The following is a 14535-nucleotide window of genomic DNA, read 5'->3' on the forward strand; positions in this document are numbered from 1 at the left end:
CTGCCTCTAAACGGGATTCAGTACATTTACATTTCCTGCCTCTGCAGAGCCCAGGGAGCACAACGTCTTTCTTAAATTCTCGGCATTCCACCTGAGACTACACACCCCAGTGCTTACAGAGAACATAATCAGAAACTGCAGATTATTAAAACTGCAACAAATTCACATCATGGCAATCCAGACAGTAAACTCACACACATCATAAGTGGCTTCTTTTGTAAGGCTTCCATACATCCACAGCATATCATCTGAGACTTTATTCTAAATAAGGTTTCCCTAAGCTCACAGTGTGTCACCTGATGCTTTATGCTATGGAAGGAATCAGTAGTTTTCAGTATGTCACCGAAGAATGTATCCGGCTCTCTAGGCTCACAACACATCACGTGAAATCTTATTTTCTGGGAGCATCCTTAAGCTCACAACTCTCCTTTGAGACTGTATCCTTTAAGTACTCCATACAATCAAATGTCAGTGAAACCCCTAACCTTTATAAGGTTGCCCCACTTTCAGAGAAAAAAGCCCAATGCTTATATGACTTAAGTCTTCACTAAGGCTTCGGATACTATACACAAGCTTAGGCTTTCTAAACCCCAGAGCACTTCATAGAAGACGTAACATGTTTAAGACTTTCCTGCACTGAAAGCACATCACCCTAGACTGTAAGCCTTCTAGGGCTCTGGTAGACTCAAAGCATTTTACTTGGGAACGCATACTATTTTAGGCTTTGGTAAGCTGTCTGCATGCCATCCGACTGTAAAGTTTCCCTACATTCATCGAACTACATATTGAACTGCATCTTACCTAGGACTTTCTGATGCTTAAAGTATCTCACCTGAGACTGCATCTGATCTAAGGGTTCCTTATGCTTGCATGAAGCCTTGTCATCAAGGTCTCACCTTCTGCCTGCACTGCTCTCAGCTTCAGTTCAGCATTAGTGTTGGTCAGTTCCTGCTTCAGCTCAAAAAGCCGGTCATGTTGAGACTTGCACTTCCTCTCCAGTTCCTCAACCTGCAAGGAAACTCATTCATGTGAGAAAAGATATATGCATCAGCTCCTATTCTCTATTTTTTTCGCAAAAGCAGGTCTGCAATATATTTTGTTTCCAAGAACTCAACAAAAGTTGCCGCAAACTGCATAGCATTTTTTCCACAGGATAAAGGCTGTGCTGATGGCACACTTGCATTAATTTGCCCTCCAAGCGCTACAGATTTTTTTATAATAGGAGTAGAAAGACACGGCGCTCCTTAAAACATACCATTTGCAATGCTGCGTCAGTAATAACTGATCTTATGGCTACATTTCCTGGTTCCACTCATGATTCCTATTATCTTCTGGCATTGTGCCAAATACACCCGGCTTGCAAGAGGAGAGTTTAGGGATGACTTTCTTTTCGGTATTTATACTAATCTACATTAACTTTTAGTTATTTAAACATAATGTATATTTTTGTCTGTAAATTCTATTTGTGTTATGAGACAGTGCTGATGTACTACGCACTTGAATAATGACGCCAAACATCAGTGTTACTAAAAGGGAAGCACGGCAGTAGAATATTGCGCACAGGCGAACAAAAGCTGTTACAAGACAGATTTTGGTCTGTTTAAGGCAAGGTTCCGCTGCCTTCACAAGAATGGGAGAGCACTCCATTATATTCCTCTCCAATGGCATGCTAGATAGTGGCAGTATGTGTTATGCTACACAATAGAACAAGGAAGGAACTTCCTATGCAGCCAAACCATGACAGCTCTGAAGAAGAGGAACACCTCCCACCCCCAAACCCATCCCATGATAGCAGCAGATGTAAGGGAGAGACATAGATACATAACCTACAACTTTAAGGCAAGTCTATTAAAAGCAATATTGAAATGCAGAAAAATAATTTTTATTTCCACGTTTATTTCACAAGAAAATGTGAAGACACAGTTGAATGGGATTGTGTAACCTTTTTGTCTTAATATTTTAAAATGCTCACTAATTTAACAGAATAAATATTACTTTTGGAGTTCACAAGACATTTTCAATGGGCCTTTCTTTCCTGTGAGTGAGCCTCTATATTAGTATGTAACTTATCTATTTCTACATCAGCAGCTTGACTCAGTGTACTGCTACAAATTATGACTTCCAACATAGACATACTACTCTGGCTTGAAGCTTCCTCACTTTCTAGAGCAGAGATAGCCTGACCACTAGAACGTGTTTTACATGTTTGCAAAAACGCTAAATATGATGTAAAATGACAAACTATTTGCAACATCTTTGCTGCAGTGTGTAATTTCTTGCTAAATATGTATGTTTCTTCAACTGAGAATCCCTAAAGCAGTTGCCAATGTTTCTATACTTTTAGCCACATTTTGCATTTTAACGACAATATGTCGATGTATTTTGTTATGTTGGTGTGTCCCCTCAACAATAGAGCCATGTAATACCTTCTTAGTTTTATTTAAACTGTCATGGCTATTAATCATAGTAACACTCAAAAAAGGTATCCCACCTCCTTACACTATGTTTTGGGCACTATTCTCTATTACAGATGTATTGCTGCTTAAATTGCTAAATGGAAGCAATTCCTTTTTGTTTAGTAACCCTCACACACTCTATGCTTCATCATCGGATTCCCATTGACTCCAAAAGGGGATGTGTTCCTGGAGGCACTGTTGTTTTACACAGTGTAGGTGTAATCATTGCTGGTATATTCTTGATCCTCTACATCATCTACACTGTGATAATCATGGCCCTCTGTAATATATTCTTCTATATCCGTACATAAATTCTGATATATATTTAATTACTTTTTTTTATTTGACATAATAACATTTGTACAAGTGAAAGCATATTAAATATATTAATTGAAAAAGTAATTATCTTCAATATAATTCTCCTTATATAATTGACGCCTGTACATTCCATTTCACTATGAAAGCTGCATTACTTCTATAGGACTACAAATCCCATAATGCATTTTTTGAACTTAAGAAATGTAAATGCATTGACAGTCAAATGTAATATGTTTACACACAATGACATGACATTCATAATAAAGATCTTTAAAGCTTTTTAAGTAGTGTTGTACTAATTAAAAAAATAATTACACTAACTTGGGTTTTTGCTGAGGAGGTTCAGACATGTCAATATTTGTAAGGCCAGATATTGCCTAATTAGTCAGGGTGCCTTTGATTGCCTCATTCACAGCTGTAGTAAGTGGCTACGTAGACGGTCCCTCTCCAATGCTAGTAGCTTCCTTCCTCCTACTTGCTAGCTTTGGCTTCGTTCTTGAGCTAAGGTCCTGCCAAAATTTACAGATTTACGCAACACAGAGGGTTGTTACCCCCACAGCATTAATTTGCTCCTGAACACAAATCCATATTCTCTTTTTGAATACTTCTGGGATGGTTTGGGAAGCCATGTTAAAATGTTGATCATTATTTGCTACAGGCTCCTCCACTAGTATAACAACAATTTAATCATCTGAGAACTCCTGCTTTCTAGCAGAGTCTTCTGCCTGCCATTCCTGACTTTTCGTTGCACCTTAAAGCTCTATCTTTGTGTTCAAACAGGTCCTTACTGCAAACTCCTGTGTGTGCTTCTGAATGGCAGTGGTACAATATATTTCCTGATAGTCTTGTGATCAGGGTGAGTCTGGGTGCCATTTGCATTTTGCGAAAGTAAACAAATCGCTTTTTGAGCATCGCTATTGTAGGAGAGCGACTCCTAAGACAATGCAGTTTGGGAAATTTAAGCGTAAGTAGATTTTGCAATATTGGGAAATCAAAGACTCTGGTTCTTATTTTGTTGTTTCATAATGCACACACATTGCTTTCACTAGAGAGTCTGAAGTTGTGTAGAAGGTTGCTGGACATAATGTGGGATGGATACAGCCCAAGCCCTAGCCTCAGTGTACTGTAGTGTCAGGTCTTAAGGTTTACTGGACCCTAATACCACTAGTTGATTCTAATCTCTTCTAGGAGGGTAAAGGTTGGGTATGCTTTGAATAACCCTCCCCCCCTTCATATTAACTCTTCTTAACGCTCTTCAATGATTTAACATGCTGGGTAGTTCTCATGGGCACAAGTTCATGGCACTCTAAATAAGAGGTTGTAAAGCTCTGATGGTTCTGTTTAGCAGTGAGTGGAGCAGTGAGTTAAAGGAGATGCCAAGGCCCTGCTCTACATCCGATTACTGATACTGGAATTCTTTCACCCTTGCCGGACATTGCTATTTTAATCGGACCTTCAAAAGTTTCATTAAGAACAATAAAGCTAACAAAAAAGAGATCCACACATATTTAGATGAATGTACCAATGACAAACTTTAAAAGATTTTCTAAAGTAGTTTAAATTATGTCCCAAAGCCTGTCTAAAAATAAAACTTACTTGCCACTCTGAATAAATGCATGTTTCTAGTTCGAAATTAATTTTTTGTATGATTTTAATTGTTACTGTTACATTAAATCTGTGCCTAATATCTCCTTATACATATTGGTTTCGCTTCCAGTAATGATCTTTGTTCTCATTTATAGAAACATGTAGAAAACCAAATATCATAAAAATTCTTTGACTAGAGTGACTAAAGGAGAAAAATGAGGATCTGTGACAAAAAGTCCTTCTTCAGTCATTTCATCCTACTTTACAATAGATATCAATGACATGTTATGCACCTTAACATTAGAACAGTGTTACATAAATAAGGCATACTAACATGGGTTTTGTCAGTGATGAGGCTCATCTCAGCTTCTAGCTTTAATTTTTACCAGTAGTTAGAGGCAAATACTTTTTTTTTTTTTTTATTTGTGTTCAGCTTGTTAGTCCCATGACGGCCATGTTGTCATTTGTGTCCTTCCATGGCTATCGGCCCCTTTACTACTTTTTTCCCATCCCTCCACCTCCCTTCCGCAGTCCGTGACTTCTTGGCACCCCCCTCCAGGCACCCCCGTTCCTGCTTGTGCCTTTTTGCACACATGCTTGTTTTTCATTACAACCTCGGCTGAACATTGAAAGCTGTCCACCTGATTTCCTTATTTATAATAACTCTTTGCCCGATTAAACTTTTGTTTCGGAAACAATCATCCCTCAGTAAAAGTTTGTTTATGGGAAATGCCACCTCCAATAGGGCGTTAACTGCCAGATTTGAATGATGCGGTATCTGTTTGATCAACGTTAGACAGAAATATTACACCACTACAGTGATGGCGGCTCGCCGTTTGCCTGTTACGCTCTATGTGCAAGTTTGCATTGATAGGCTCGCCCCTCCCCTTGCAGCTGCCCCACGTGTTTTTCTCCTCATGCTGCTGCCGGTCGAACCAGCAGAAAATTAAGGGTCCAAGATGGTGGCTCGGCGGGGGAGCCAGGCGAGGAAGCTAAGATTCAGCAGCATGGACCTCTTTACCCTGGAAGTCCAAGCCAGGTAGGGCTGAAATCTGTGCCAGGAAGACGGTGACACATTGATGTGCGGCGCACCCACTTGCTGCACCACTTCTTTGAAAGTGGCCTGTGTGGCTATATGCACGTCGCCTGCGGGAGACGTTGCCCTCCTCAGTGGCGTCCCAGCACAGTCCCCGCCTAAACAAGACTCTGTGCCGGCAGACCAGGAAGTGAGGCCGGCCCATGGAGATCACACGTGGAGTTTGCCGCACATGCAGAAGCTGGGCCGGGAGAAGGATCGGTAGAGAAGGATCCTGTTCCTGTGGCCTTTGGGCCCAGTACCAGCTTGAATGACTCATGCAGAAGGGCCATGCTGGACGGGGGCTACAGCTACTGCACTGCCTGCTCTTAGTTGTGAAGGAGTGGCATGTGAATAGTTGATTCCACAATACAAAACTGCTCGTCATGTCTATGGGTTTTAAAGCCTAGTAAATATGATTGGTCCACTCATATACATGAAACTCTCTTAAAGATGTGGAGGTTACTTTAAAATGACGATGCACCATTATTTAAGTGGGAGAGGATGGTGGAAGGTTTCAATGTAATGGGCTCTGATTTTTCTGAGTGACATAACGAGGGACAGTCCGGTTTGAATATTTGAAGGAAAACAAAGTGTCCGATATTTGTAAAAGGAACATTCTGTACTGAAATCATGCAATTTTATGATGGCTTTTTTTTTACTATTGCAAGGTTTCCTTAGAGGAAGGGAATGAATTGACCGGAATTGTTTTGGGGTATTTTGGAGAAGCGTGGTTGTTTGCCTGAGGTAGTAACGAGACACCAGGATTTCCTTGTAAGCAACTGTCATGGGGAGTTTGATCCCATTGGAGTAATAATAATAATACTTTATTGTACATGGTTATTTAAAACCTTTTCAATATAAAAGAAGAAGGGTCAGTTAATAAAACATGAGTCAAGTTCATACGTGTTAAGACAATAATTCCTTCCGTAAAAACATAGTGGGATAGCAGGGTTAAAAGAAGCTTGAATTCATGTTGGTCGGCCTGTTTATCATGGAAAGTTATGCAGTAAGTTCGTCCTAGGTGCCGGCCTGAGGGATAATTTAGTAAAGTGCCGTTGCAATTGAATATTTTAGAGAGCATCCCTTCAGTAAAAAAACTTGTTTGCGTTACAAGGAAGAGTGGTTAATTATAGTAACAGTTCGCGGTATCCCTGTTGTATAGTCAATGTTATTCAGTGTAAGACAAAGTTAAATTGTCCCGCTAGAGCTTGCTCTTCAGGGGTACCGTTGGATTGATCTTCTCGTCCTTCATGGTGCTGCTAAATTCTGTTTGTTTCCTTCAACATTTTGAAGCGGGCCTCCACTGTTCAAGGAATTTTACCATTCGGCAGCTCAGTTGGCTATCGTCGCCTTTGAAACAAGCGAGCACCGCTTGCCTGCAAGTCCGTATCTTACGGATGTTAAAAAGTGGTCTCAAGAATGAGCGTCTTTCTTGAATGAGTTTGCTGCAGATGGTAATCAGATGAACTGTGTTTTCTTTACCGTTCCCGCAAAGTTGGCTTGTTGTTGGTAATTGTGGCCGTAACCATGGGGGTAAGTGGGCCACTGATGGCAATAGTCCTAGGAGGCAAATACAAAGTAGTACTGTGTTATTCCACAGTGGTCTGATTTACAAGTGGGCATTAACAGTTGACTTAGAAGTCACTCCCCGGTAGGTAGATTGAGGATGGGTGAGAATGCCCAGGGGTTAGCATGAGGACCCTGCCGACAGGTCAATACCTATGTGTAAGTGCCCGTGCCATCACTTTATAATGCTGTTGTAAACAAGCTCCTTCCCGCCACTTGGCAGTGGAGCCAGCCAAAACAGTATACACATTTAAGAAGTAACAATGAAAGAACTGCACAAAGATTGGGCTGTGCAAGCCCAGCAGTAACAGCTCACCCATTTGTGTCTTTGAACATTGTCTGGCATAGAGAGAATTGTCAACTTGTGGCCACTCTGCAATGCATGTTAATGGGAGCCTTACTGAAGAGTTTGGCAAAAGCTGTTTTACCTGCAGCTGCAAGGACTTAAAAAACTATGTAGGCCAGGACTTTTTTCATCTAAACCCTAACCCTCCCAAAGCCAAAGTATAAGCTCATGAAAAGAATGTATGCCACGAACCTTTCAATTATAGCACTACAGAAAAGTGAAAATATTTTGGCTGTCTTAATCTATCTAGAATGATCTGGAAGTCTGCTTTTATCCTGAAAGCGCAAAATGATCTCTATGCTGGAGACAATAAATTAGGAAAAATTCTATGTTGCACTGAAAGGAAATTTGCCGGTTGAAAAATTGGATGTTTGAAAGTCACAACTTGCCAGACAAGATTACAGCTAAACAAGGGGGTTGGGGATTCAAGCAGAAAAACAGTTATAAATTACATATATCTTAAGGTCTTAAGGAGAAAAGAAGATGCAATTTTTGGCTTAGCGCTTAATTGGTCAAGGGTGTTGGTTGTTTCAGGATGTGAAGAATCTCCTACCATAGCCATTGATGTTGCTGGCTACAGAAGGAAAATGTTTTCCATCACCTATCCAAATCTGGATACACAGTCTGTTAGAAAACAACTAAGCCTGAAATCAATGACCAGATGTACGAAGCATTTAAATAGTTGCAAACGCACCAATTTGGTGTTTGTCAAGTTTAAAATGGGATTCCAATTGATACTGATCCGGTAGTGTGTTGCAGGTGTTCCTACCCAATTGGTATTTTATTTAATGTTTTCATTTATTTTTATTATTTTTCGAGTTTTATATAATGAGAACTGGAGCCGAAGGTATCAAAGTACTTTGCAGAGTATGCACAATACACATATACAAGGAATACAAAGGAAAAAAGTACAGGATAAAAATATACAATAGATGATATAGTAGGTGGACAAAAAGAGTTCAAAGGTAGTGATGGTAGGTTGGTGCGAGGCAGGAGTAGATGAACAGTTATTAGCAGAGGTAGAGATGTTCAGGCTCTTTGAAGCTTGAGTGGGAAGTGTATCCAGAGACATTGATTGTTTTAGAAGGTAGTGTTAAGGTATTTTTTGAAGAGCAGTAGGTTGAGATTTTTTCTGAAGTTTAGGAATGATTGCATGTTACGTAGATCCCGTGGCAGAGTATTCCAAATTCTGGGTGCATTCCCCGAGAACGAACAGGTGAGTTATTTTTTTTCTTACATTTGGGTGGAATTAGGAGTAGATTGGTTGAGCTTCACAAAGGCCACTTTCGGCCAGCTTTTGAAAGTTTGTTAGCGAAGTAGAAAGGTTTTTCAGTGTAAAGAGCTTTGTGGGCTATGCAAGCCATTTTGAATGTGTATCAAAATGTTGTGATAGAAATCTTCTAAAAAACCATTTCTTAGACACCTGGGAAGGGCCTCCTTTCTAAATGTAAATAAAAAAGTTTGTTTAGAAATAGGCAATAGTCCCAGAAACATCTGTCAACTCTCAAACTTGTAATATCTATATCTCTCTCTCTCTCTCTCAAAATAATTCTTTTTAAATGCAGCCACGTTTCCTTTCCAGTGATGGCCTCATTAATATTCATGAGGTAGGTCAGACTGCAACTCACTATGATTCGGAATGTTAAGACCGACCTACTAGTAAATCTGAAAAAGATGCAATGCTTTCAAGCGAAAACCACAATTGGTGGTTGACCTTGCTTATAGAGTGCAACCTGGAGAACTGCAAATTCAGGTATTCCCCTTCTAATATGGCTCTATGTGTTTTAAGTGAAAAACAAACTTTACTAACACTTGCCATATTTAATGACAATCACCCAGCTAACTAATCCAAACTGGTGAAAGCCCTTTTTGGAAAAATTGTTTTTTTAGGTCTGTTTGTCAGCAGCCTGCTACTATTTCTTTTTCTACCAGCCCTCATACTCCCTTCCATCACACTTTCTTTTTATTGTTAGCACCATTCCTCATGTTTTTTATGAGGAGGTTGGTGTTGCTCTTTTCTTCTTGCTCCTTATGTTTCATGACTTATTTTCCCTGCCTCCTTGGACAAGTAGCTTTTATTCGTTTACCTCTGTGCCCCTTGCCCCAATTTTCTTTTAACTTTTATTTACTTTTTTTTAAACAGAACTTTTTTTGTCAATCTGGTTTTTAGTCCTTTTAGTAATTCTATAAAAAGGGATTTCGTTTTTTTTCTTATGAAATGGTATTAGGATGTTTTTTAGTTTTATAGATATATTTCTGATATATGCAGAACACGCAATCACTTGAAGAGATTGATAGCACATGTAAGGAAACACAAGCTGTCCAAAGTATGACATTTATGGGATGTATGACGGTACAACGCGTGATATTACCACGCGTACCGTTACAACGCTTCTTTTACAACGCAAGTCGTTACCACGACTTGCGCTGTAGGGGTGCGGACTTAGGAATAGTTAAATTTACTATTCCAACACCAGCCTACGTACAGTAGGGAAGGTGTTGGAATAGTAAATCTACTATTCCTTATCCTTGAGCGTCCTCCAGCGCAAGTCGTGGTTAAGACTTGCGTTGTAAAAGACGTGTTGTAACGGTACTGCGGGGTAACATCCGCGTTGTAAAGGATGTTCCCCCATTTATGAATTCCTGGTCAATATTAAACTTTTTTTTCTTTATGGAACTTTTCTCTCACATTGCTGAAACATGATTGGAAACATTGCCCTGCGGATACAAGTTACAGACATGTTCTTATTGGACATTAATAATGATGGAGATGAAATTCCTTCAGAGAAGGGCCTCTGCACTGCTGAAGGCGCAGCTTCCCTGAACTTTTCCCTGTGCTGAAGGTGGAGTTTCACTGAACTTTTCCCTGTGCCTGAACTAAATCAAATTGTCAGTGACTGGTTCTTGTATTTACCGTACAGACTTTGGCAAATCGGTCACTTTAGGAGAAATGCCATCACTCAATGATTTTTCTTTTCCTTACAATTGGGCGCTTGAGTACCTGCCAGAGGTGACCTTCTCCAATTTATCAGTCTTCAGCTCAAGTGACGAGAGAGGGACAACTCAAAACAAGCCACTCAAGATCAATCAGAACTTTTAGAATCTCTCACCTTCCTTGACAATTTGGGGAGCATTCCAAATACTAATAATCAATTTTCTACTATTGTAGAATGGCCATCGGGGCACACATTTACACATGAATACATTTTCACCTATTTCTATTTTTCCTACTTACCTTCATTCCTTTTTCAATTCAAAGATTGGTTTCTCTGGGGAAACCATTAGCGTATGACCCCTTGATGAATTTTGAATTTTGTTTACATTTCAGAAACGAACAGCAATATTGACTTACTCTTAGAAAATTGAAATAGGGTGAAAAAATTGCCAACAAAGGATAACGAACAAGGTAATCTTCAACAAATCACAAGAAAATAGAGACTACTGCTGCCCTTTCTTTCTGCCAAGCCAACTGAGTCATTAGCTGCCAGGATTAGACATAACCCAGATATTCACGTGGTCTCATGGTCTCATTTGGGGTAAGCGGCAGGGGGGGGGGGGCTCAAATTAGGCCTCTTCACCGATTAACCAGTTACATTCTTTTAATCCTAAAGCGCTATCTTCCCAAGATTCACCAAGAGTTTAACAATTTAAGCAGGTTAAAGGATTCCGTATAAACCCAGATAAATCTGAGATATTGAACATTTACACAAATCCTAAGGAGATTTTAAAACCCGGATGCATCTGAAGTGGTCTGACAGGGTGGTTAACTATCTGGGGGTGTACCTCACAAACTCAGTTGAGGAGAAGTATGCCGCAAGCTGCTACAAATTGACAGGGTAATTATTTCTGAGCTACATCGCTTGTGAAGCCAGTTTATATTATGGTTGGCGTACATCAGTATTCTAAATATGAATGTTCTCTCACATCTATACCGTATTTTTCATACACTCTAATCCCAATTCTACCCTTGAACTACTGGATAATAAGAAGACCATGGTGAGGTTTGTTTGGGTAGGCAGTAGGGCGAGGGTCCATCTCTAGTGTGTTTACAGCGAAAAGGTGGGGCACTGGCAAACGTGGACCTTGTGAAATATTACCAGGCCACTTTGCTGTGGATCCTTAAAGAATGGTCAGTGACGGGCCCGAAAGGAAGTGGATAAATATGGTTGCAGGCAGATCAGTTTGGGACCAGGCATGGCTTTATAAAGCTTCACAGCCCAAAAATACACAAATAAGCGAGATCAAACGCATGGTTCTCAACACCAGGGATAGGGCGTTTGCCAAAACTGGATGTTGCCATGCTCCCTTCAATTTAATGAGCAGTTCACTCCAGCAGCTAACAAGGATGCATTGAAGAAATGGCAGCAGGGAGTGCACAGGTCTCTTTGACTTGTGTTTAAATTGGGGAACATCAAAAATCCTTTATTAAGTGCAAATAGGGCATTGCGCTTGCTGACACCTTCTCAGATAATCGAAGATAAAACACATACGCAGGATTGGAGACGGTGTTAACCTCAAGAACATCTGAGGCAATGCAGCCCTACAGATAACAGTTTGACAGCAAATAAATCAGCATTTCAGATTTCTAAAAGTTTTGAAACCATAAATGTTTATTAAATTATTAAAATGCAATACAGAATGCAAAAATATAAAAGTCAGTCAAAAACGCATAGTCAAGTCTCCGAGCAAAACTATTTTAAGTCCTCTTTAAGAGACAGAATGATGTATTTTTGCTCTCAAAGAGCCGGGACTTGCCAATAAAGTTATATGTAAAAAAGAACTCCAAATTCAGGGTCGGATAGCAAAATACATAGTGAAAATCGCATTGTCCGGATAAGTGATCAAACAATTTACAGATTGACAAATCAGAATACAAAATGTAATGCAGCATTGTTTAATGCCATCCCAATTTCCATCCTCTAGAGATAAATATTAAAATCAACCCTTTTGACCTAACGTCATCAGACATATCAGTACAAATCTAGTTACGCTCAAAACAATGACAGCCTCACATAATTAAAAGACCCACAGTAGAACAGGCAAGAAGAGAAGCACGAAAATATAGAGCATTTCATAAGTGCAGATTTTGTTACGTGTGATGAGGAGACAAATGGAAACACACATCATGGCTGCATTAGAATTTAGATGGAGTTTGTACCTCGTTTAGTCACGCACCAGAAAATACAGGATCAGAAAGTGTAGTGTTTTTGTTTTAAAGAGAAAATGTTCATAATGAACAAGTAACTTACCTTCGGTAACGATATATCCATAAGAAACATAGCTTAGTTATAGATTCCTTACCTCAGAATTACCCCGAGGCGTCAGACTGGATCCGGAAAGCTTTTTATCAGCAGTACTCCTGCGTGTCGAAAGGTGGCGTCGGTCGGCTCCGCGTTTGTCATCGGCATCGTGGTCACCGGGATGACGTTGCGGCAGCTATTTAGACGCCGTCCTCGTACACTGACATCAGTTCTGTACACGACTTTCCACACCAGTAGTGCAGAGCCATGCAAGACACTGACCACTGGTGCCCAAAACTAGGGCACTGAAACGAAGTCCTTAACCCAAGAAATCAGTTCGCAGAACGGGGAGGATGGGTGGCGCGGTAAGGAATCTACAAGTGATGCATCGGTCACCACTGAACTCTCGTTGAGTAAGGGAAAGGGATCTGCCGTCGACCCAATCCTGGTTCGTGAGCCACCACTGCAGTTGGTGTGCAGTGCCCTCAGAGATCTGGATGCAATCGAACAGGTTACCCTGATGCTGTGCCCACTGAAACTTCAGGTCCCATTACAGAGCCCGCATATGCAATCTGGAATGATCCACCAGCAGGATGCAGGAGGCCTTCAGGCCCAGTAGCCGGAGGAGCATCCTGACTGAAACCCGGGATAGAGCCTGAAAGATCGGAATCATAGCCCGAATATCCCGGACTCGCTGTTCAGGAGGATAGACCCGAAACTGCGTCGTGTCCAGGACCGCTCCGATGAAAAGGAGCTTCTGAGAGGGAGACAGGTGTGACTTCGGCACATTGATGGAGAACCCCAGCGAATGCAGAAGGTCGTCCGTAGTCTGGAGGTGGGAGACGACTGTCTGGGGTTAGCCCGCCTTCAACAACCAGTTGTCGAGATAGGGGAAGATTGGAACCCCTGATCTGCACAGATGAGCTCCGACCACCGACTTCACTTTTGTGAACACCCGAGGGGCGCTGGTAAGGCCAAAGGGGAGCATGGTAAACTGAAAGTGCTCGTGGCCTACCATAAACCGCATGTAACGCCGGTGGGCCGGCAGGACGGGGATGTGAAAATAACCGTCCTGCAAGTCCAACACTACTATCCAGTCTCGAGGGTCTAGGGCAGACAGGACCTGAGCCAGGGTCAACATTTTGAACTTCTCCTTCCGGAGGAAGCGGTTAACGTTCCTGAGATCCAAGATAGGGCGCAGGCCCTTTTCCTTCTTGGGCACCAGAAAGTAGTGGGAATAACAACCACAACCTACTTCTGGGGAAGGAACTCGTTCAAAGGCTCCCTTGGCCAAGAGAGCAGTAACTTCCTGTTGGAAAAGGGCCAGATGATGCCCCGACATACGATGGTGCAGAGGTGGCATGGCTGGGTGGGGGGGGGGGGGGTTAGTCTCGAAGGGGAGGGAGTAGCCCTTTTGGACTATCTGCAAAACCCACCTGTCCAACGTGATGGTATGCCAGTGGGGGAGGTGATGACGAATCCTGCCACCCACTGGCATGTGATGGGCGTGAAAGGTCGGACTAGGTGGGTTTGGAGGCTGCTGCAGAGGGGGCTGTGGTGGACTGGCCTGTCCCCTGTCCCCCAGAAACACATCCCTGCCACGCTGGGGCTGAACAGCTTGCGCCGGCCTGTGACCCTGGAAGGAACGTGGTGGGGCACCCCTTCCATAGCCACAAAAGGGGCAAAAAACAGACAGTGCAGGGCGTTTGGTGGGAAGGCCCAAGGAGATGGCCGTAGCATGAGAGTCCTTGAAGCGCTCTAGCGCACTGTCTGCTTTGTCGCCTAACAGGTGACGGCCATCAAAGGGCATGCCCATCATGTTCTGGACATCCCCAGAAAAGCCAGTCGACCTCAGCCAGGCGTAGCGTCAAAGGGCTACCAACGTTGAAATCGTCCTACCCATCGAGTCGGCGGTGTCCAGTCGACAGCGGATGGTAAACTGCA

At 41.9% G+C, this 14535-nt stretch overlaps 1 protein-coding gene across 5 annotated transcripts in view; it reads right to left on the bottom strand.

Moving 5' to 3' along the window:
- The window catches only part of LRRC45 (leucine rich repeat containing 45), a 446362-nt gene that overhangs the window by 217033 nt on the left and 214794 nt on the right, over positions 1-14535 (bottom strand). For all 5 annotated transcript variants that reach the window (XM_078653779.1, XM_078653776.1, XM_078653775.1 and 2 more), the window contains one exon: positions 897-1008. In XM_078653779.1, the coding sequence (XP_078509905.1) occupies positions 897-1008 (112 nt within the window). The remainder of the gene's footprint in view (positions 1-896; positions 1009-14535) is intronic.

Source organism: Lissotriton helveticus, chromosome 7, assembly GCF_964261635.1.
Source record: "Lissotriton helveticus chromosome 7, aLisHel1.1, whole genome shotgun sequence".
Taxonomy (NCBI): Eukaryota; Metazoa; Chordata; class Amphibia; order Caudata; family Salamandridae; genus Lissotriton; species Lissotriton helveticus.